The 24,962-nt window shown below is 41.7% G+C and overlaps 1 protein-coding gene across 3 annotated transcripts; it reads right to left on the bottom strand.

Annotated features, from left to right (window-relative positions):
• Positions 1-204: 204 nt before the first annotated feature.
• LOC130921076 (AP-2 complex subunit alpha-2-like) lies at positions 205-24,701 on the bottom strand. Of its 3 annotated transcripts, XM_057844741.1 has the most exons (23): positions 24,405-24,698; positions 20,870-20,938; positions 19,484-19,626; positions 18,238-18,431; positions 16,440-16,569; positions 16,200-16,301; positions 16,019-16,127; positions 15,796-15,946; positions 15,560-15,728; positions 13,961-14,098; positions 13,716-13,898; positions 13,548-13,645; positions 12,437-12,668; positions 12,205-12,372; positions 12,033-12,101; positions 8,555-8,718; positions 5,221-5,303; positions 5,028-5,116; positions 4,296-4,420; positions 4,034-4,150; positions 3,889-3,958; positions 3,677-3,811; positions 205-648 (listed from the first exon to the last, which is right to left on the bottom strand). In XM_057844741.1, the coding sequence occupies exons 1-23, from the start codon at positions 24,469-24,471 to the stop codon at positions 571-573; spliced, it is 2,883 nt and encodes a 960-aa protein (XP_057700724.1). In that variant the 5' UTR covers positions 24,472-24,698; the 3' UTR covers positions 205-570. The 3 variants fall into 3 exon arrangements, 2 of the variants coding, with proteins under 2 accessions (XP_057700724.1, XP_057700779.1); XM_057844796.1 differs by lacking the exon at positions 12,033-12,101 and having other exon boundaries at positions 24,405-24,692; XR_009064310.1 differs by lacking the exon at positions 205-648 and having other exon boundaries at positions 3,732-3,811; positions 4,034-4,086; positions 24,405-24,701.
• Between the last annotated feature and the right edge of the window lie 261 nt (positions 24,702-24,962).

Genomic DNA, 24,962 nt, shown 5'->3' with positions numbered 1-24,962 from the left:
AACGCAGATTAAAATGACTAAAATATGACAAAGGCGAACAAGTATTTCGTCCAAAAATCGAAAATGAAAAGGGCTGCCGTAAACAATGCTGCTATCGAAGCAAATTCAAACCCGGCGTAAAAGTTCATGAAAACCTAAGTTAAAGAAGTTAAGGCCACCTTTAAGGTTGCCCTTAAGTCTTTCTTGAAACGTTAAAGACACGCGTGAGGTGAAAAGCTTTTTTATTTCCAAACAACAACTCTTTAAGGCAGTGAGGAGCATTAGGAAATAGAAATACAGAGTGTATAGTGTGTGAAATGGTAAAAGTAGTGAGGCACTGTGCTAGTGTTTTCTATAAAAGGCACCTTTGGGAGCTGTGGTACAAAGTGCACGTGTGAGTGTGTATTGCTTTAAAAGTCAAGGTGGCTGGCTACAAAGCTGAGATGGTGGAAAAAGAGCACCCTCTCGTGGACTCAAGTGCAAAATTGGTGCGAGTCAAAGGCAGTAAAGCTATGTGCCAAAAATACATATATAAAAAAAAAACATGCACGCGCAAACACACACACAACTTTACACTGTACAATTACGCTTTTAGAACTGTTCTGAGAGCAGGTGACAAAGTCTCTGAGAAACGGCGTCCCGGCTTGTCCGTAAAGTCAAACGGTACATCTGACAAAAAAAGACGCACGTCATTAGTTAGCAACAGCACACGTATATGTGTGTGTGTGTGCGAGGGCTGCCACGATTCATCAACATTGTTTTGATAGTCAACTTGTTGCAGTTGTTAGAGTGCAAAAATTGTCCAAATCTTGAAAACTCCTTGGCTGCATTTGACTGCACTGGACCACCGATCCATTTTGCATTCATTCATTCACTGCCACCACTACCATTTCCAATGGATTGGACGTCTCGCGCTGTCAATGGCAGACATTAAGGTAAAAAATAAACAAATTATTCTTCCTCTGGCCAAGATCCACCCTCCCACCAATGAGTTTATCACTAATAGAGGTCCAATCATTTGAAGTGTCAAGGGTGGCAGCGAATGAACCAAACGCTAAGTGCTGCTATTTAATTCTAATATTTTTTTCAAAAACCACGGTCGTGACACAGTATCGGCCTTGGCCGATGCCACACTGTGTCAGAATTGGTATCGGTGCAACACTAATATAGTCACAGTCCAGCTTGTCTAAGTGCGCCGCTTTCGGTTCCAATGCACATTTTCTGTTGGAACGTCAAATCCAGAGTAATACAACAGTCCATATTGATAATGATTAGTCAACTATAGGCATGTGCCGGTATGAGATTTTGACGATACGATAACCGTGAGCAAAAATACCGCGGTATCACGATATTGCAATTATAGCTCCAAAATTTTGAGATGTGTGGGTTTTAAAAAAATTAATAAATAAATACTTTTTTTTTTCCCCCATTGAACAGGATTTTTTTTCAAAACATATTTGCAAATTGGAACATGAATATAGTGTGAAAATAGATAAACAAAAAATAACAAATATTTTATACAAAATTTAAAAAAATAAAACCTTGACTATACCCACAGCTAGAGCAGGGCGGTAAACCGAAAATTTACCGTCACCGAAATTCTTAACGATGACCGACATAATTTTGACCATGTCGGTAAATTCGGTAAATTAATAAAACAAGAAAATATAGTTTTTTCATCCCGCTTTGATTCTGTGTTTTTCGTCTATGTTCATTCCCCGTTTAAGAAAGCAGTGAATGTGCTTACGTAGGGAGTCACGTGATCATCAGGAAGCCAATCAAACAAAAGCCCGGTAAGCTAACGCTAGCAGCTAACGCTACAAGCAAAACGTGATGGAGTGTGGCTTAAGGGAGGTTCACCAAACTTTCAACCGACATTTAGTAGACTCTAGGTGGCATCCAGACGGGCTTTCACCCGCTGTCCTCCTTTGTTCTCACGATTTCCGGAGATGGTGCTTTCAGTGCTTTTTCTACTGGTAGCCAGGCTAACGCTAGCTAGCGGCTAACGCTACAAATGAACGTTATGGAGTCGGATAGCGGCTCTAACCTTGTCGAAACGGCTGAACTTAATGAGTGGATTGGGCACGGACTGCATCTAGCAATTACTATGTGGCGTTATTTTGTATCTGTCTGTGTGTGATTCCTCTGATAGCTTTTGTGATGGTAAAGCATTCAGCATAAAGTACAATCCAACGGCGAAACTTATAATGACCGAGAAATGGCCCCAGCTATTTTTATTGTGCGTGCATTTATTAAAAAATGCACTGGGGGGGAAAAAAACCCTTAAACCATAAAGTAAACGCTTGTATTTAATAATTATGTCACAGCAGCTACAATGACATTGCAGTAAGTTGTAACAGTAAGTTGTCTTTTTGAAGTGTACTGTTCAAGCTGCAAGTCATTTGTGATACAATTACATGTTTGCACAGGCATACTGATTTTGACAATGTACATTGTTCAAGTCATACACGTTGTTATAAATGTTCATACTTGAATTCTCATTGCTTACAATACATTTTTATAAACTTAATGTTTAGACTGCATGTACAATTGTTAAATACAGTATATCAAATTGAATGCTGGTAAATAAATCAACAAGAAATAGTTCATCTGTATTTCATGCATTGATTCAGATTTTCAAATTATATAACAGTCCGCTTGGGCGAATTTATCGTCATTTATCGTTATCGAGATAAATCTGCTCAATTTATCGTGATACATGTTTAAGGCCATATCGCCCAGCCCTACCCACAGCCACATCTCAAGTTGCTCAATATTAGAGTAAGAACAATATAATTGCTATAAAAAAAGTAAAAACACTTCTAAATAAAAATATATACTGTATGACTTTTTTTGAGGGGGGGAGCTCAAGTGAAGTTTCGCCATTTTCAGCCACTGTGTCAACTCTGCTCTACATGATGCCATGCCTTTGTGTTAAAAAGAACAAAGAATTCATAAGTTAATAGGTTAGTTAAAAATGTATAAGTTAGCTTTATAAATTAGTTAAAATGTAAGTATTGTTGAGGAAAGGTTTCATCTAAAAAAAAAAAAAGTGAGGAGTGAGACCTCCTTTCTCAATTAGCGATCTTTGACGCGATCCTTTTTCTTTCCCCCTTCATTCAAGCTTGTTACTCACTCAGCGGCTGTGAGACATAAAACTTCGACGAAGCTGCTCTCTCAGCTTAGCCTAGCCTAACATTCGTCTTTGTAAGTTTTAGTTTGGATATTGAATTTGAAAGGAAAATGTGTGTTTTGTTTTTGGCGAACTTTTTCATGGTGCTACTGCTATCCTGTTGAACCTAATCACACGTGGAAAAATCGAATTGTACAACGTTTTAAATGTTTTCATTTGTATATTTCACCACGATTTGAGAGCTCAATAAATTGAAGAAAAGTACGCCTTGTGTTTGGAGGGTGTGTTTTTGGGTTTGCTGGCTGTTTAGCAGAATAGCGTCACTGACACTCACGGCAACAAACAGGGGAAGGGTGAGCGCTGCCGCACCAAGCCACTTCGGCTGCATTTTGGCACATGAAAAATAGCGAATACCGTACTAAGGTATGACGGAAAATTTTTTGTGGTTTTGAAACCGCGACGTTTTCACACCACGGTAAACCGTGAAACCAACCAGCACATGTCTAGTCAACTATCAATATCATTGTTGGTGGCAGCCCGAGCGCGGGTGCGTGCGGGGGTTACCTGTGCTTGCATGTTGGGCTCCAGCCTGAGAAGACATCCCACCTGAGAGGTTTTGGTGTGAATGACGCCAGCGCCGACAAAGTTCGCCGGGTTGGGATCCACCCCGTCCAGCAGAGCCACGCCAAAGCCCAAAATCTCACAAAGTTCAAGCAAAACACATTTCAACGACTGTATTTGTCCAAATTTTCAACAGCAACGTGTTAAAAGCTCACCTTGGCTTTGGCCACCTCAGTGTCCATCGGGTGTTTGGGCTTGAAGATCTTTTGGACTTCTTGCTGAGGGCTGGAACAGAGAAAACCGTTCAACGGGAGGCCGTCGGTTCGGTTCGGCTCGGGCGTTTCGGGTCGGAAGGCTCACAGGCCGAGCTGCTTCCAGCGCTGGAAGAAGTCTTGGGACGTCATCTCGGTAGGCTGGAAGAACTTGTTGAGCATTACTGGGAGTTTGATAGAGATGTTTTGGGGAGTGCCGCCGTACCTGCAAACGCACATGCCGGGCTGTTTACCACGAACCCTCGCTATATTGCAATTTGTGGCCCTAGACAGATTTTTTTCCCCCGTCCCTTTCCTTTGTGAGCTGTTGATACTTAGGTTGGTGTGATTTGGTTTTGCTTTTTTCCAACCTGAACTGGATGTTGAGTAGCGGAGCATCGCTGAACTCTGACACGCACTCGATGTTGAGGACCTGTTGAACTTGAGCGCCGCCCTCGATCACGGGATCCACTGCTTTGGCGTGTACGTTCACATGTGCAATGGGGATTAAAGAAAAACACAGAGCACCACCAGAAATGTTGAAATAAATATTACAAACTCGTGCCAAAATGGTCCATGTGGCGTCCAATAATCCTCCTGTGGTGAATTGAAAATGTGTTTATCGCTAGTAGACGCCCAATCCATTTGAAGTGGGAGGTTGATAGCGAATGAACGTTTGTTTATTTGCTGACAACCTTCCCATTCAAATGGATTGGATGTCTAACGCTGTCAACGGCGACCAGGGAGTTCAAAAATATGCATAGGTACATAAAAAATATTGATTTAAAAAAAATCTTAAAGATAGAAAAGCTTAGACAACCAAAAATGTGGGGGAAAAAAAACGTATTTATAATTTTGAATAATCCGATTTTAATTTAATTTTCTATATTTCTATGGGCTTATGTATCAAAGCATCAGGCATCAAGGAGTTCATTATAAATTAAAAAATGTTTACCAGAAATGTTTGCAAATTCATTAAAAAAAAAAAACCAAAACAAACTAGGTAATCGCACATCTCATCCCATTCGTTTTCAGTCTACTTATTTTGGTCTTACATTCACGGGTCTTTTCAGCAAACGAAAACGACAATTGCAAAGGATATGCGTTTTGAGCGCGTCGTCGCCGGTCACCGACGACGAAAAGCTGAGAAACTGGCTGGACGTCTTGTTGCCGAAAAACACGTACATGCGACCTGGAAGACGTGAGAAATGAAGACTGAGCTCCATTAACCATAAACAAACGCGGATTGGACATCTTTGGCACGGGGGGAGAGTTAGAGGATTGAAAGCCGCTCACCCAAATTCTGCCGGTACTCCGACTTGAGTCCGATCTGTAAAAGTTGATTCTCATAGAGAACACCGTTGTTCTTACACACGAACCTGTGTCAACACATATGAAAATATCATTGAATATCACAAAAAGCTGGAGTTCAACTTACAATGGAGCTCTTCACTTAAACAGTGTGTGGACAATCCATTGAAAACTTTTGTCTTCTTCACAGTTATTTCCGTGCAGCATTTCTGTAAATCTGGGGTGGGCAAACTATTCCACAAAGGGCAGCAGTGGGTGCGGGTTTTTGTTCATACTCATCATGAGGACAACTTTTCACCAATCTGGTTTCTTACAAGTGCAATCAGTTGATTGCAGTCAGGTGCTTCTTATTTCAACTGAAACCTCATTGGTTAAACTGTCTGTGCTGAATCAGTTGGAACAAAGACCAGGACCCACTGCGGCCCTCGAGGACCGGTTTGCCCACCCCTGCTGTATATGAATACAGTGACGCTATTTTGTTGCGACATTCTTTTAAAGGGTATGTAGCGGCAAAGGGGGTGTAAGACATCAATAGAACCGTTATGTGCCAAGATAACAAATATTTATAAAGTTAACAAAAAAATCAATCACATTAATGAGCAATTATGGAAAATAGATCGAAAATGACGAACATTTCCGAAAGTGTTCCGGAAACAGCCGAATGGGGCGGGGACGTCACGGCAAGTGATTGACAGTCGAGGCGGAGCCAGGTGCCATTGTTTTTTATCGACGAGAGAGTAGCGTTCGGGTTTGTTTGACCAAAACATCACTAGAATGGTTCAAAACTGCTGTGCTATGTGGTGTACAAATAGCTATTTATCGGAATATAGTATCCATGAGTTCCTGAACGCGAAAAAAAAAGATGGACTACGCAGACAATGGGTAAAGTTCGTCCGTGCAAAGAGGGCTAATTTTCTAGACCTAGCCTCCGGCACGGTTTTCTGTTATTTTCCACCTGAAAGCTTCTCGAACTATGGACAAGTGAAATCGGGTTTTGCTAAAAGATTGCGGCTCAAAGGAGATGCGGTGCCGACCATACACGCGCAGCCACCTAAATGTCCCGAGATATCAAGAAAGAGGACGATGACTGGCAAAGGAGGCTAAGGCTAAGCAAAGGAGGGGAGCAGCCAAGCTCGAAATGGCCAGAGTGAGTACTCTTTTATAATAAAAAAATGTCACGCATTGGATACAGGACTAGACACATGTATAAATTATCGTTCGTAAAATATATAGAACAAATCCTCTGATCCCATTCATATTTGTGTCTGTTGGCAGAGCGAAAAGCTATGATAGCGCAATAAATGCTATGCATTCCTTTATTTTGCAGTCACGGTGTATCTGCTTCACAAAAAGAAATGCAAAACAAATCATTGGTGTTTCCCACACGATCTGCTGCCGATGTTTCATCAGTGTCATTGCTCCCCTCAATGACCGTTTCATTACGCTGCATTGGCGTTGGTTTGGGCTCAAATTGGTAACCTAAAACAGCTTCGTAACTCTCCTCGTCACCATTAGATGAACATTCGTTACGTCGGATTCGTCGCTGAAACGCGAAAGGAAATTGTCTGCCATCATCGCCGCCATTCAGTATTAAAGCACTGAGCCTTTTTCTTGTTGAAGAAACGATTCTGGATTCTCTTTTATTGACAACGAGGGGTGTTTCTTCATGAGGGAACCTGGAATATGTGCAGGACGAACACAATGCATCAGCATAAAACAAAACACCCCTAATCCACTCCCCTCACTAGAAGGAATTCTATCGATGCAGACAGGCGCTGCCCTCCTAATGGCCGGTGGCACTCTCTTCACTTGTCGTGACGTCACGCACACAATCTGCCAGATCTCTGGCGCCGGTCGTTTTAGCTTGACAATCGAGCCAAATTTCTCTCATTTTCTTGTGTGTAATTACACAAAGTGGCATGATATGAATACAAAAGGCATGCGTTTATGGATAAATGATGGAATATTAACATTTTCCCCGGGCATGACATACCCTTTAAGCAAAATAGTCTTTATTCGTTGTCAACCACTGACAACAATAGATGTCCAATTCATTTTAAACTAGGAGGACCGACTTTGAATGCTCACGTTTGCGTGCCATTGACGGTGGTAAGACGTCAAACTCATTTTGACTGGGACCAGCCTAAACGAATTGGACGTCTAGCCCCGTCAATGGCAGCTACTGACTTAACATAAGACACAACAGTACTCTAGTTTGCTAGTAACCTGTTGGTTCCTTTGTTAAAACAATACATCATTTGTTCATTCTCCCCTTTCCAGTCCAAATTTGTGGGATGTCTAGGACCGTGCATACTCGTGCAGCTTTTTATGTACCACGCGCAAGTTAAGCGTCACCGTCACGCTCCTGTGTCTCTTCCACCCACCTTGGAAGACGACAGTTGCACCGTTTCGCCTTTGGGTGGTAATGTTTGCGTGTGTAAAGACATTGGCTGTTTTCACAGTCAGTCAGTACTGATTAAAGTAATGTAATGCAGTTAATGTTGTACCGATACCAATTTTTGGCTCCCGATACGGATTCTGACACTAGGCTGTGTGGTATCTGCCAATGCAGATACCGTGATTTTTGTTTTTTTCCCCCTTATTTCTTGTAATGCTCGATAACTGCATAAGCACTTTACTGGAAAGTAGCTGCTATCATGGCTTGGTCAAACACTGCTTCACTCGTTGGCTGCCAGCCTGCCACGGACGGTCATAGATGTCCAATCCAATTAAAGTGGGAGGAATTTTGCTCATTTGCTTGTTCATTTGCTGCAACCTTCCCACTTTAAATAGATGTACTAGTGATAAATGAATTGGTGCATCTTGGACCAGGGAAGAACAAATGTTATAATTGACCTCATTGGCTGCCACTGACTCATGCCACAATTGCCAACCATGTGGCATCCAATCATCCTTCTGTTGTGAATTGAAAATGAGTATCACTAGTAGACGTCCAATCCATTTGAAGTGGGATGTTGGCAGTGAATAAACGAACGTTCATTCGCGGCAAATCTTTCCGCTTCAAAACGTCTACTAGTGATAAACTCATTGAAATTCCTAGCAGAAGGACGATTGGACACCACACGATTGGATGTTGATCATCATCTTGGGAAGGGCCACAAGTACTTTTTCATAACTGGATGCCTAGCTGGCGGCCGTCATGGGTAGAGTGACCAGTGGTTGGAAACTATTTCAGGACAGTTCACATACTGCACGGCATCGGCACGCTATTCATTAGCAATTGCCGATACCGATGACGTCATTTTAATGCTGTATCGGTGCAACACTAATATTGACATCATTTTTCGCCAAAACAAACCTGCTGAAACTTTCATCAGAGACTTCAGGGGCTGGGTTAAAGGCGGAGTCAAAAGCAGAGGCGGGGTCCTGCACGGCGTCCGAGAAGACATCGATCAGAAGACTGGAGTTGGCGGCGGGTGGCGAGTTGAGGTTGAGCAGATCGTTCAAGGTATGTGCCGAGTTCTGCGTGAGAAGCATGGGATGGGTCAAAATGAATCATCTCCGAAGATGCACGTTTCACTACTATTGACGGCAATAGTTCGGATAATTGAAATTGGCCATCTAGCACTGTCAATGGCAGGCAATGAGTTAGTACGCGTGGCGCTCGGTGGGAGCAACCCCGGCACACAAGACAATGACTACCTTTACACGGACACATTTATTCGGATTAAAAGCCTGATCGGAATAAAAATGCTTAAGGCACACCCCCCACTGGGAATATACTGACCCGATCAGGATTTTATTTCTAACCAGAGGGATGTTTTATGTGGATTTAGCATCCGATCAGTGCGCTTGAAAACACTTATTTTGAAAATTTCGAAGACACCGCCTTTACCGCCCATGTCTGTAACATCAATATACATGTTTCTGTTATTCCCGGAAACCAGTAGAAGCACAGTGAGCAAAAGACCTGGTCGGTACAAGACAAAATTGGAAGATACATTGCAAATAACGCTAACGGTTAAAGTAGAAATGGACGTAGCAATATTTGTTGCTTCTTCTTCTACTCCTTTTTTTTGGTATATTCGGCCGTGTCAAAATAATTAGTTTTGACCAAAAGTGTGACGCATGAACATGCAAGTCCTAATCGGAGCTATATAACATTATATTTTCAGCCTGTCTTATTCCGCTGCTGAAACACAGGAAATGTGAATCTGAGTCTCTTTATAGGCTAAAGAATTTTAACGTGCCACATGGGAGTTAAAGAGGAACATGCATCTTTAAGTATTAGAGATGTGCTGAAAATTTAGCACCGAAAATAGCTACAAACACTATTTCGGTGTTGAAGACTGAATAGTAGCCCGCGGTTTGGAAGTATCCAAACGTCGGACATGCTGGCTTGGCTGTGAGCCAGTAGTGTTGTTTCTCCCCTTGTTTTAATGATATCATCAAAAAATGACTACTATTCTAGGCCTGAACGATATATCGTTTAAACATCGCCATCGCGATGTGCGCATGCGCAATAGTCCCATCGCAAGGACGTGCGATAGTTTTTTCATTTCATTTTTTTAAATCCACAAACGTTTGTTTTGAGCAAGGAGCGAGAAGGAGAGTGAACAGTCTCTCATTCTCTCCAGCTCGCAGTACTCGGCTCCTCCCCCTCCCCTGCTAGAGCGGAGTGGAGGGAGGAGGGGCCGAACAGCAGAGCGGAGGGAGGAGGGGCCGTTTTCAAAGTGAAAGCAAGCAATCAAGCAGCACGTTGAATAGGGAAGACTGTCTCCAAAAGGAGTTTTGGAAGTATTTTGGCTATCGACAAGAATATAAGGAACAAAAAAACAGCCCTGTTGACAGTGCCTCGCCATGGTTGCCTCAACAAGAAGTAATCCGTCGAACATGTGGGACCATTTAAAACGCAGGTATCTATGCATTCCTGCTACGAGCTTCCCATCAGAGGCTTTTTAGTACAGGTGGGAACATTGTTACGTGCCAACGTTGTTGTCTCAAGCCTGCAATGGTGGATAAACTAGTAGTCTTGGCCAAAAACCGATGAGACCCAGTTGAGAATTGCTGAGCAAGGAAGGTGGACGATATGCAGACAAATACATAAATTTGGGAGTTAAAATGGTTCTGTTATTCATCAGTTATTTGCTGTTATTCAGTTCAATTATTTACAAGTTCAATTGAGTTTCTGTTTCTTTTATATTTAAATTAACTGTAAATCGTATTTTTCAAATAACTATAGTACAGCTGCACATAAAGTTTTGATACTTAATATTTTTTAAATATTTTTACAACTTTGTTGCAGTTTTGCAGTTCTATATTGTTATATTTTGTGTAAACAACTCAGGGGACTAATGCACTTGCACTTTTATTTGACAGATTTAATATTTAAGTTCAAATATGTTGACAACTTTATTGTTTTACTGAGGTTCTTATTTATTGTTATAGTTTGTGAACAACTCTTATTTGTCATATTTAATATTTTTGTTCAAATATGTTTACAACTTTGTTGTTATTTTACCGAAGTTGTTATTTATTGTTATATTTTGTCAAAAACTCAGGGGACGAATGCACCTGCTCTTTTATTTGTCATTTAATGTATTTGCTGCTGTTGAAGTGTCAAATATTGTGTTCAAGAAATTATCTATTTTGTGCAGACATGGCTTCCTGGATCCCTTCATAATAATACAGCAATCTTAATCATTCACAAATGAAACGGTATTATATGAATACACTGTGGTCACGGTGTGTCATGCAAAGTATTTCCAAACAGCTATTCAAGTCATCTAGTGAATATTTCTTTAAAAATGTTTTTTTTTTTACTATCACAATACAATATCGCAATATATTGCACACCTAAAAAAAATCGCAACAATAGTTTTTTCCAATATCGTTCAGGCCTAATTCTGTGGTAAACTTTCGGTTTTCAACACCAAAAACCGAAATATTTTTTTTAGCTATTTCCGGTGCCGAATATTCTGTCACATCTACCGAAAACCAATGATGCATTTTTAATTTTGAGGCCGATGTTTTTCGGCACCGAATTTTCGGTCACATCTATGTCAAATTTTCATGCTACCGAGTGTAAGCAGTGGCGCTATAACTTCTTACTAGAGGACATCGTGTGTGCATGTTGAGGGGAGGAGCAATTAGTAACTGAAGGATAAGAAGAGGGAAGATAGGTCTGATAGGAGTGTGATTGGGAGAGGTGTGTGACGCGTGTGCTCAAGCAAAGTTAGTAATGTGAAGTGGGGAACCCAGTATTAGGGGGGGGGAGGGGAAATTACCTCTGAGTATCTAGTCGACGTCCTACTGTTTGCAAACCCGGTCGCTTATCCTGACACCGACAATTTTGTTTACCTGAATGGCCGATCCTAAATTGAATCCAAACTCTGATCGAGATAAAGAAATTTTGTACATGTCAACATTATCCATTGACTAATAACTTTTTGGGATGCACAAATTATGTGAATGGGACAAAAACTGTCGGACAATACGCATTTTTAAAAATAAAATGATTGGGGCTTTTCTTTTATATGTGGCGCAACCGTGAACATGAGGGGCGAAACTGACCCTATGAAAAAACAAAACTTTTATTTTAAAAAATACATTAAAAAATGAAATGTATTTCTACTTCAACAAGTGACCAAAACCAACTAACGTTTGCACGTGTTACATTCAACTAGTAGCATTACAGTTACAGGCCCGCTGTATAAAATGTTTGCCCACTGATTTATTTTTTGATATTTTGAACATTAGCCGTATGAAACGGACCACCAACTACATGGAACACTCCAAACATCAAGACGTAATTCAAACGCAGTCATCTTATGTACCATGATAGGAATAGAGTGGGCGGGGCGAGGCCTGTTGGCGAGAGGCGCCATCATCAGTGAAGGAGGGGACTGATGAAAGGAAGGGGGAAGGGAATCAAAGAAAGAAAAAAGAGGAAAAGTGAAAAGTCAGCAAGTAGCCAAAAGAAAAGTAAGCGCGCCAATTTTACGTCACCGTGCCGGCAGCGTCGCCGTTCTCGCCGTTGTGTTCCGCGTCGCCGTTCACGTTGCGGCGCGTGTCATCGATGCCGGGCAGGTTGCCGGGTCCCTTCTTTTTTTTCAATTTAGCCAGGATGGAAGACTCTCTCTCCGGAAAAGGCGGCATTTCCTCCAATACGGTAGCCTGCGGAGGGAAGAAAATCGAAACTGGGACCCGCTCACAAACGGCACGTAGTCCTACCGCGTACCAGGATGTCTGTGGTGGCGATAGAACTGAGCCTCAGGTACTCCACGGCTCTCTGCTGCAGCTCCACGTCGGCGTTGCGGAGCTGGCTGTCCGAGCGCAAAACGTCCTGGATGGTGCTCTTCACCTCCGGGAAAAGGTTGATGAACTTGATGTAGGCGGAGAGCAACAGCGCTCGCGTGGGCACCGAGCACAAGTGGAACTTGGAGTGAAGCAGGTTGAACTGGACCAAGGGACTAAAGGATAAAACCAACAAAAATATGGCTTAACTATTAAAACAGCATAGATCCGTTTTCTGTAGTTGAGGTAGTACTGTATTTTCGTGAAAGATCAATATATTGACTAGCCAATTCACTTCCCCCCAATCAAATGATCGCTGCCAACCCTCCCATTCAAAATAGATTGAACGTCTATAGTCTTTAATGTCAACTAATGAGTTCAAAATAAAAATACGTATTAAAAACCCGATTCCGATCCTCTCAAATGACCTGATAGGACCTTGTGAGAGAATTTAATTTATGCTTAAAACACAACCATTATACAACATATTTTGTATGCTTTTGTTATGCTTGCATGAGAACATTGTAGCATTAATCTGTTGAGTGTGCCTCTCCGTAGCCTTCATAAAATGCCCAAATATGGACTGTTATGTTCCTGTTTTCCAATATGCCCTGAATGAACACAATGAGCAACTGTGGTTTATCAGACCAAGCTTATCTTCGTTCTAGCCGGGACCGGTGTTCAAGGTCTCAGCTCAAAGATGTTTTTATATGGGAAAAATACCCAGGTTTGTGAGATGATGAGTTTCGTTTCTTAGTAAGCTTCCTTTCACGGTGGGCTTCGGCACCGCCCTTTCAACAGTATAAATGTCCAGCCTCTATTGTACTTCTTTGTACTTTCTGGGTGATCACAGCTCCTGGCTGGGTCACATCGGTTTGTACCCGAGAGCTCTTGTTCATAAAGCCTTCGAAGAAAAGCAATCCATGGTTGGGGTCGTATTCATTTCTCTATTCGCGCTATCGAGGTAACACTTGTCTTGGAGTTCACATTTGAGCTTCCCTGACAGACCCGATTTCGGATCACGCGGTCGAATCGGGCGCATCCCTAGCTCGTACCTGGATCGCGGATCTCCGGCAATCAGATTACCAAACTCCCCCAGGATGTAGCCTCCCACTTTCACCAAGTTCTCATGACAGGCGGGTGCTTGAAGGGCCTACGAGGGATTCGGCAACTATGAGGTCAAAGTCCAGGACCGCGTCACGAGACGGTCGGTCGGCCCTCACCTCAAAGACCGTCTTGGCTGCGTAGCCCTGTACGTCGTCTCTATTGATGACGATCTGGATGACACGATACCACACTTCCTCGCTCACGTGGTCTCCGGCCATGCGGATGAGGTTAAGGATGGTGTCCACGTACCAGGTGTAGTCCACCGCGTACTTCTCGGCCAGAATGGCCACTTTGAGCACCTGGAGGGGAGGGAAATTGTCGAGGAAACCTTTATATCCGAGGATATATTTGCCGTACGTACTATCTCCTCTCGGATGGAGTAGTCGGCGGTCTCCAGGTAGCTCAGCATCTCCGCCACGATCTGCTTGGCGTTGCTGCGGTCACACATGGCGTAGAGAAGGTCCACCGCGCGCTGGCGAACGCTCACGTCTCGCTCCGTCTGAGGGACAAGCGCGTGTGAAAAATGATGACGATGATGAATACTACCTAACCGTGATGCGTTTCTTTAATTTTTCAAAAAATGCTGAAATTGATGTAAATCTAAAATTTGAAAAACCAGCTTTAAATAAATGGGGGGAAAAAAGCACGAGTTGTCCGATATTATCGGTTATTTCATAATCGGGTTTGGCCTACGATGCATATTGCCTTCAAAGTGAATGTAGGAGCCTTCTGCTTTCTGGTCACAGTTTAGCACAGCAGTTATGCTAATTGACCATTAGATGTCTCCCAACTAAGGCCATGTCTACACATTGCAGGGTATTTAGCAAAAAGTAGAACTTTTTCTACGGTTTGGGCTATCATCCACACGCACATTTTGGGCATTGAAAACGAGGGTTCTTAAAAACTTCGTCCAAAGTGAAGATGTGCAAATTCTGAGTTTGTGGCGCCATCACGTGAACACCGATAACCGAATATTTGACTGTCACTGACCAACTTTGTTCCTGTGTCACACATGAAACCAACGTTTACATCGTTTACGTTTAGAACTAATTATTAGACAGGTGCTTTTTGCTTTCGTTTATTTACAAACTCTTGCAGTGCTTCATATTGAAGAACACATGCGAAGGATGGGGGTACTATGGACAACTATTTTTCACGCATTGTTATGAATGTACTTAAAAACAAATAACTGCGATTGGCTGTGGAAGCTTTTTTTTTCAACAAACGTGCAGGTGTAGACGTAATAGGGCTGAATCCTCGGTTTAAAAAAACAACCCTGCTAGGTGTGGACATGGCCTAAGATGCTTGGGATTTGTGATATGAATAGACCATTTGCATTGATGGGGCAGAAATGAAATGAACGATAAATGAATGAAAAATAATGAATTAATAAACTCGTTACATATAACTACTGCGTCGAAAGAAATAGTCACTAAGAAATCTAAAATGGTAAGAAAATACCAAAATCTGCATTGGCATGTCCTATGATCGCCTTCCCGTATTTGTAATGCTTTGGTCGCCCCCTAGTTGCGATTTGGCGTAACTACTGTAAACGTGATTAAATTGTGAATGACTCCTTTTATTTATTAATGGACATTTTAGCTCACTTTAACTTGTATTATTCATACGGGACAATTTCTACAATTTCAGTTTAAGTTATTCTATTCATTTTCACAGAATGTTTATTTTATTTGGAAAACTTTGAACTTTTTATATTTATCATTATCTAAGCAGCCAGTGGGGCATCGGACAACTCTAGAAAAAAACGACAGCGAACATTCATTCGCTGCCATCCCTCCCAGTTCAAATAGATTGGGCGTCTACTCGTGACAGAATCAATCATTTCAATTCACAGCAGAAGAATGACTGGACGTCACACGATTGGACGCCTACTGCAGTCAATGGCAGTGGAAGAGCTTATACAGTATAAAACCAATATAGCAGGAAAAAAACAACTGACCTTGAGAGCGTTGATAACGGTATCCATGTGCGTCTTGACGGCCTCGTGGGAGAACTCGGAGCTGGCCAGCGTGCACATGCTCTCCAGAGCTAAGTAGCGTAAATTGGTCTCACGGTGCTGGAGAAACTGACCCAGTTGGTTACACGCTCGCACCAGTAGGGTGGGCTCGCTGCGCGACAGCAGATCACATTTGAATATCCGTAGCTCTTAAGTATTTTCTGAAAGCAAACTTGGACCTGTCATGGTGGATGATGAGCGAAATGGCTTCAAAGAGGACGGCGTTCTTGGCGTTGGAGTGCTGAACCTTCTTGGACTTGGGTGGCTCCTGGGCTTTGTTTAAGATGGTCTCCAGACATTCCGTCAGGCGACTTCGCAGCGACGTGTCCTCTGCCACGCACCAAAGATAAGATTCCGGCACGGGTTCAAACACAAATGCTGTCAAAATCAAAGAATAAGCACCAGGTGGCGGGTAGCACTGCAGCAGTCTCAGCAGTTTAACAGAGAGCCACGGCGCCGCCACAAAGTAGTACGTGTAGTCCTGAAGATCGATGGACGCCGATGTCACGATCTGAAAAAAATTAGTGAGTACATTTCAAAGGAGTAAATGTGATTCTTCAGCTAACCGTCAAGCCACACCCACCCTGCTAAGTCGGGCCACCGCCAGCGACACGGCCGTTTTGAAATCATCCGGACTCTTTTGGGCTAGCCTGCCGATGAGGCTGGTGGCCGCCGTCACCACGCCCTGAAAACACACAGGTAGGTCACCTACGGCCGGAAAGAGTCAGAAAAGGCTGCAAAAATGTGCACCGTTTAGAAAGCTAGAGCCAAAGATGAGTTACAAATAAACAAAAAAAACAAGCTTTGGTGCGTTAAGTTTTACCAGGTGCTGGTCATTAAGCAGGTGGACCACCCTGGCCGTCCACTCGCCCATGGGCACCAGGTCAGGTGAAGTCTTATTGAGGCGGAGGAGGCACAGCGCCGCGCTCTGCTTCACGCTGTCCATGGTGTCCCTGAAAAGGACAATCTTATAAAGTCTCGTTTTTTCAAATTGGGGAACATTTCAAAGAAAAATTGAAAAAAATTAATGTTAAGAAAATCAAAGAAACTGGTTTGAAAATATAAAAAAAAAAAAGATTTTTTTATACCTAGATTTTTCTAAAAATTGATCAACTGTAATTTTCGGACTATAAGCCACTACGTTTTTCCTTCATTTTGAATCCTGTGGCTTATTTGTTGATTTATTTGGGTTAATAGGCAACCCATGTCTCGTAGCATGCATTGCAGCACTACAGATATAAATAACAATCAAAATTCATGTTCAGTGCTAATTATTTATTATTATTTATGGTATTTTTGTTAACACTTTGTTTGATAGCGGCGTCTTAAGACTGTCATAAGACCATCAAAATTATGACATGACACCATCATGGGCATTTCTGAATGCTTATGACAGATGTCATTAAGTGACATCCGGCACCAACTCCATTTATGTCCAGCTCGCCTCTTTTACATCCATTCAAAAATGAGATCATTTACCGGATAACACTAAATGACATCAGTTATAAACATTCATTAATACTCATGACACGGACATGTCATAATTATGATTGTCTAATGACAGTCTTATGGCGCCACTGTCAAATAAAGTGTTACCAAATGCCATAACAAGCAATTAATGAAACACCTGGAACAGCAACTGAATAAAAAATTAGCACAGAACATGAATTTTGATTCTTATTTACATCTGTAGCGCTGCAATGCACGCTAGGAGGCATGTTGGGCAACAACAGTGTTAACATTAGGTGCAGTAGAGGTTGACTGCCCCCCCCCGCCCCCAAGGGAGCAGTGGCCAAATGACGCCCCTTGAAGCAATGGAGCTTTGCAGCCACTTGGTTCAAAGCTTTATGGTGGTTCATTTATGACAGTTGTATTACGCCGCTGTTAAATAAAGTGTTACCAATTAATATATTTTGGTGTAAATATCCCATAATAAAGTGAGTACAGCTGCGGCTTATAGTCCAGTGCGGTTTATCTATTAACAAATGCCGTTTTCCTGTCACATTTGGTGGGTGCCGCCTTATAGTCAGGTGCACCTTATAGTGCGAAAATTACGGTATATATATTTACTTTCTTTTTTGTATATTTTGATATATTTTTCAATTATATTTTCTACATTTAGTTTTTGTTATTAATACTACTGTACGCATAGCTTTATGTATTTTTGCGTCAAGTATAATCAAGGGGTCAAAGCACTCCTAAAAGAAGTGCGGGAGCGAAGTTTTTTACAAAAACTAAATTACATTTTGTCATGAAAAAGTCATAACACAAAACTGAAATTTTCCCATTTCAACAAGTCGGAAAGGACAAAAATACAACTTGGTTCTTGTAAAGCTACACCTTTTACTGTACTCTTGAAAACAAGATGCTCTGGCGTTAAAAAGGAAAAGACTTTATGACTAGGTTCATACCGCAGGAAAAATATGGCCCGGATCGGATTTGAACCACATACGAAAGTGACCTAGATCGGATTTGAAATGGTCCACTTTTATGCAACTTTTCCCGTTCAGACCGTCAAGTTAATGCCTCACTCGAGTCGGAAAAAGTCAAAAAAATCGGATTCAAGCATTAAGACCTGCGGTATGAACCTAGCCTATGAACGAGTTCACGCAATTCCGCACCCAGCCACTAGGATGCGCGGGATGTCGGAGGCGAAGGCCTCGGCCATTTCGCGACTGCCCACGTTGGCGATGCAATGGAGCGCCAGGTTCATGAAGGTGGGGTTGTGGCTGTTCAGGTCGTTCCGGATGCCGTTGTTGATGAGGTGGATCAGCTCGCTGTTGGAGTTGACCAGCACGGAGATAAACAGGTAACCCTGAAGGCAACACAACACAAGATCATTTAAGTTCATAAGTACAAGTTGTCTGGAAGTATCTGTTGCTCACCAATAAAGAATAATCATTGCACGAGGTTTTGTTAAAACTTGTGATCAGAGTAATTCAACTACTACTAGCTTTAGCTTCAACTACTGTATTTTGGTAGTCGATGACTTGTTGAGAGACATTGTTGACCTAAAACTTGTCCTTGTTGAGCTTCTTAACTCATTGCCCACCATGAAGAACAACTAATGTCCAATTCAGATGAACTGGAGGGCTGCCCGTCTTTCAATGCCATTGACGGCACTCGATGTTTAGCTTCCTGACTGTTTTTTTTGTTAAGACCTGTAAATATGCCATTATAATAATAGAATCTACTAATGACTCTAAATCAGTTTAACACTTGTTGATGTCCAATCCCTTTAAAGTGAGAGGGTGGATGGGTACATCTTGGACAGAGGAGGAATACATTTTATTTTTTGACTCATTGGCTGGCATTGATAACAACAGCTGTCCAATTTAATTAAACTGGGAGGACTGGCTGAGAATGCTAGTCTTTCAGTGCCATTGACAGCGCTAGATGTCTAAGCCATTTCCACTGGGAGGGACAAATCAACAAATGTGGATTCGTCCTTCCCAGTCTAAAAGGATTGAATGTCTAGCGCCGTCAATGGCAGCCATTATTGTCTTTTGTTGTTGTTTTGTTTTTTTTCACATCTTTGATTAAAAACGGTCCAAAAAAACAATATTTAAGTTGCAAATTCATTAAATGTATCATTATCATTTAACTGTTTTTAATTCCTGTAAATAAAAAACAATGAAGGAAAATTCATTTATTTTTTATGCCTCTAGTCATACACTACATCGAAATAATTATTTTCAGAGTTACATATGCCGACACAATGCTAATTACCATTAGCATGTCAATAACATCTTCCTTAGCAATAAGATAAAACATAGTACATCCTGAAAACACGTTATTTTTGTGTTTAGTTTTACATTCAAGCTTCAATGGAATATAAAAACTGCTCCAAAACAAATGCGGACTTACAATTTGTTTCTCTGTGTATTTGTTGGAACTGAGCAAGTTGACGGCCTCCATGTGTCCAAAGTCGATATCGTGGCCCAAAAGGAAGATGAAAAGCAGCTTGCACACATACTTCTTCTTGCTGTACCCATCCAGAGCCTTGTCACCTGGATGAGACATAGCATTAATATTATTCAATTCTGATTCAGCGCCATTGACGGCAATAGAGGTCAAATCTATTTGAACTGGGAGAGGCTAGTATTGATTATTCACCCCGCCATTCAAATGGATTCGACGTATGTCGCAGTCAATGGGAGCCAGCGAGTTCATTTTTAAACCCGGTGTGACACAGTCATGTATAATATGACGATTTATATCGTCAAACGATATATACAATTTTTCCATCATGATTTCCATCTTCATGAATAGACCTGTTCCTGCAATGTACAGTATTATCGCCAGCGGATAGCGCCCAGTTTCTACCGACATGCTACATAGATGGGATTCCATATGTCCCGATCTCATACTCAGTATTGGTATCAGTGCCCAGTGCAGCTATTTTTGGAGTATCGCATTGGTCACACGATTTAATCTGATCCTCTATTTACATTTGTTTTCAGCGCCATCACGCTCTTCGGATGCTGTAAATTCAACCGGTAGGCAAACATGTCCGCTGTGGGACTAATTCTCTGTAGAAACTAATGATAGTCACAGAGCATCGTGTAATATTTGTAAACAGAGAATTTCTTGAAGAGGTACCAACGGGGCTCGCTTTAACACAAAAAATAGAATTCGTCATTCACTGGTTGCATTTTTTTTTTTTTGTGCATTTCTATTGGTCTGAAATACGGGATCTCAGATTGGCAACAACAAAACAGATCTTGGAAAAAGGAGATTGAAAGTCAAAAAATGAAAAATCACCACTGGGACATCTCTGAGTAATACCGCCAATACGCCTAAAAATGTCCGGATCTCCACTCGGATCCCGCTGCCAACCGTATAGAAGTAATCAGTGCACGACAATCACACAGCCAACACAATTTGTTCCAATATCAATATGGATTTATTATAAATGATATTATTCCAAATAAATAAACAACAGTCAAAAAAAGTAAACCCCACTCACTAGTATTAGATCTAAGATACCTCCTTACATTTGAGCAAAATTGTGTAAGCTACTGTGCTAGTTCTTAAAACAACTTGTGCATATTTGCATTATCCCAAGAATAGCTTTGTCATGTTTTGCTGCTATGATGTCATTTTCATAAATGTTACTTTGCCATTCATGAATCAAAACAAGTATTTTTTCTCAAATTTTTGCCTTGGGTTGGTTCTTTTAAAAAACACTTTTTTGCAACGTGAAGCAAGCACACGCATTTTTTTTATGGTCAGTGTTTTGGCTAGACTTACCTTTGAATTTTGATCGAATGTTGGCTAGCTCCTTGTTGATTCTCTTGATCTCTGCCTCTTTACTTTTACCTGAAAATGAACCCACAAAGTTTTTTTTCAATAAAGATGTTCAAGATCCACGCGAATGGCAAAATGTTTTGAGGAGGATTGACGGCAAATACACTGCTCGAAAAAAATTTGAGGTACAAAATTGTTGGCGTTCATCAGTTTCAGCTTTGTTGTTAATAAAATCAACAACAGGGGCAACAATGAGAAGGCCCCCAAAACAGGAATGATTTCCCAGGTTAAGGCCACTGATACTTTTTTATCCTCCTCGTCTCTTTAGGCTGATTTTTTGACTGACTGGCATTCTACTGCTGTAGTTTCTCATTTGGCTTGCATCAACATCTCTGTTAGCATGGTGCGGTACCTGAAAGCTACAGAGGTTGCACGAGTAGTCCAACTCCTCCAGGATGGCACATCAATACGTGTCATTGCAAGAAGGTTTGCTCCGTCTCAAGAGCATGGCGGAGATTCCAGGAGAGGGAGGTCTATAAACCCTTAACAGGCTCGGTACCGCCTCCTTTGTGCATGGCGGAAAAGGACGAGCACTGCCAGTGCTCACTGTCCGGCACCATAGAGTGCGTAGATGCCGTGGAGAACATTTTTCTGCCTGCAACATCAAGCGGCTTGAACGGTTTGGTGGTGGGCCAGTGATGGTCTGGGGAGGCATATCCCTGGATGGATGCACAGACCTCTATGGATTAGATAATGGCACTCTGACTGCTATTAAGTATCTGGATGAAACCTATTGTTAGAACCTACGCCGGTGCCGTGGGACCCGGATTCCTCCTGGTCCGACCATAATGCAGGCTGTACCCGGAAGATGAAGGAATTGATACCATGGACTGGCCCCCATGTTCACCTGACCGAAACCCAATAGAACACCTCTGGGACATTATGTTTGTGTCCATCCCACGCCAGAAGGTTGCTCCTCAGACTTTTCGGGAGCTCAGCGATGCCCTGGTCCAGATCTCGGAGGAGATCCCCCGGGACACCATCCGTCGTCTCATTACGAGCGTGCCCCGACGTTGCCAGGCATGCATGCATGCATACAAGCACGTCGGGCGCTCACACAAAGTACTGAGAATCATTTTGAGTTGCTGCAATGACATTTTGGTCTGCTGCAACATTTTTCCACATCATTTCATTTTTGGGGTGTCTTTGAGTTCCCCCCTCTAGAGGATGATCATTTTAATTTCTATCGTCCTATGCGGCATCATTTGTTAACTAACACGTCAACTACTTATTATGAGGGAAAATTTTTAAGATCATATTTACCCCCGTTGAGATATGATTTGCTATCGAAGTGTTCCTCTAATTTATATGAATTTATTTTGTTTAAGTAGAAATTTTTATTTGAAAAATACAGCTCAAAATTTGAAAATCCTAAAATGAAAAGGTATATAATCATTTTTCAAAAATTAAGAAATAAAATATAATAATTTCCTTCAGGATTTCCCCATTGTATCTTTCAATTTCCTCCATTAAGCCTGTCGCAATATGCAATAATTCTATTTATCGCACGATAAATAAAAATGAAGGCGGTAATTTTTCCGCTGTGATTTACCGCCTCGCGTCCACGTGGGTGCGCGCATGCAGCAGACGTGCTGTTAAAATTTCGGATTCCTTGTTACCAACTGCGCAAAATGCATCTTCGTTCCAGGTCAGGCAAAAAAATAGCGCCGGAGCCAATGGTTCCCATTATATCCTATTGTTCAATGTACACCGGCCGCGTCAGTGCTCCTGATTGACTGCGGGCCATCTCCGACGTGCCGGTGTTGTTGACGTGTGGCCGCTCCCGTCAGGGGTGACATTTCACGCGGGGCGGCTATTTTTCGGCACAACACCGGATATTTACAACGAAGTCTGCCAAAACATTGTTACTGACTTGGCTGCTACGAACAACCTCGGTTTGACAACAGACAGCTGAATGGACATGATGAACATTGAGTGGCAAATTAAGAGTGCTGTGTTTCAAACTCGTCCTGTTTATTAAAGTCGATTGTCAAATGCCGGTGTTGTGCAGTAATGAGCAGACATGACTTCTGTGGCGTTTGCTAACTTTTTTAATGTGCGCACACACTACATATGATGTAAAAGCAAACTAGATGAGCTACATCCCATGCCATTGGCTACGTGAGCCCAGAGTGATTATGGGACACGTAGTCCATATACTACATCGATGAATTATAAACCGCCATGACTGAATGGAAGTTAAGAAGGCCAAATCAATCCATAGCAGTTACTATAGATAATGCTGCAAATATTGTTAATTCAGTACGTGACACAGATGGATTCGGACCACAAATAGGATGTCTTGCTCATGTAGTAAACCTAGCTGCTAAGAGAGCTGTAGCAATAAACAGTGTGCCCCGCCTCACTTTAAAAACAGTAAAGATTGTTCTCAGCACTTTTATACAAAATTTCTTCAGATCAGTAAGAAGTAAGCACATAAATATTATGCACTAAAATGCAAGTTTATATGATGGCAATATAATTTCTGCTCGTTAGCAAAAAATTAAAAAAAAAAAAAAAACATACAATTGTTTTTTTTTTTTGTCCCCCCCCCCCCCCCCAGAGCATTAAATGCATTGAATCAGATCGAAAATCGTGTCCCCTGTATCGAAAATCGTACTGAACCATGACTTAACTGTATCGTTGCATCCCTATGGAACACCATTGCAGAAGCTATGAGGGGAAAAGTATTCATTGCCTAAATGCTTAAGTTATTAAGTGCAATTTTGTTATTTTTTTTTCTTGAAAAACACATTTTATTTATTCTGTGTGATATTATTATTGTTGTCTTTTACTTAAGAGGCATGGTCTATTGTTTTTAGTTATGATTTCTTAAATATTTTTTAAATTTAAGAGTAAATATTCATTGCGTTTAGATGGGTGTACTTGATCTATTAATATAAACTGTATTCTCACTGTTATTGTTTTTTTGTTTTTTGTTTTTTTTAAATGGGGGGGCGCAATAATATCGCATATCGCAATAATTTATGAGACAAATTATTGCACACTAAAATTTGTTATCGCGACAGGCCTATCCTCCATAGATACTTAAAATCATTATTTTCAAGAAATTGTGTATTTTCCCAATACTTTTTGAAATATATTTCGTAGATTTAAAGGGGTTAATACCGATAAATATCATAATTCAACTTTCTGTGACAGGTATTGCGTTTTAATCAGCTCGCGGGCAAATGCCGTTCAAAAGAGACAAACAATTGTTGTTTTTGTTCAATTCTTGTTTGTAATCTTCAAATGGTGACTTTTATTTTTAAAGCGGCGGTCACGCCCTTCGTCACTGCTTCGAGCTAACAGCTAATTAGCTAGCCAGTTAGGCGCCTTAAAGTTACGAGTTTACAGAACTCCGATAGCATTCGCGACAAATCGATCCTGATTTCCTGAAACGATTGCTCGTTTACGTTCGAGCCATTCATAAAGTCTTATTGTTTCTTATCTTGTCGGCTAACTTGGATAAACTTACAGTTCCTGATGTCGGAGATGAAGACGGCCAGGCCGCGCATTCCGTCCCCTTTCGACACCGCCGGCATGTCGTCGTTTTCCCGCTAAGGCCACACGTTCTGTACCCCGGTCCACACTCGCTCCCGGCCCAGTAGGTAGGAGAGGCCGGCTTTCGCGCTGAAAAGAAGCCGGCCAGCAAGAGACGATGGGCGGCCAGACTGTTTTGAGCGTCCCCGCAAGGACCGAGACACAGACAGGAAGGAAGCACCCTGGCTGCATTCCGTTCCAAGCAAGACAGTCCTTCATCTGGGTCGCGTTCTAATTTGCTCAGAAGATAACTAGACAGTCCTCGATTGGAGTCGCAATTCATTTTGTTTTAGGGTGGATGACAATGTTTGCATGTGTAAAAGACGTTGGCTGCGTCGATATCCAGTCGGTGTATTGCACCGATACCATTTTTTTACTCCCGATATTCATTCCCAATCCCAATTGTGTCGATACGTACCACGTTTTCTTTCCTTTTAATATCAAACGAATGCATACTGACAAGATTCTACAGCCGCCTTAAAACATGGCCCAA

The sequence above is a fragment of the Corythoichthys intestinalis genome, chromosome 1 (genome assembly GCF_030265065.1).
Source record: "Corythoichthys intestinalis isolate RoL2023-P3 chromosome 1, ASM3026506v1, whole genome shotgun sequence".
NCBI classification, from domain to species: Eukaryota; Metazoa; Chordata; class Actinopteri; order Syngnathiformes; family Syngnathidae; genus Corythoichthys; species Corythoichthys intestinalis.
Note: the sequence above shows the minus strand (reverse complement) of the source record. Positions and strands in the feature narration are given on the sequence as shown.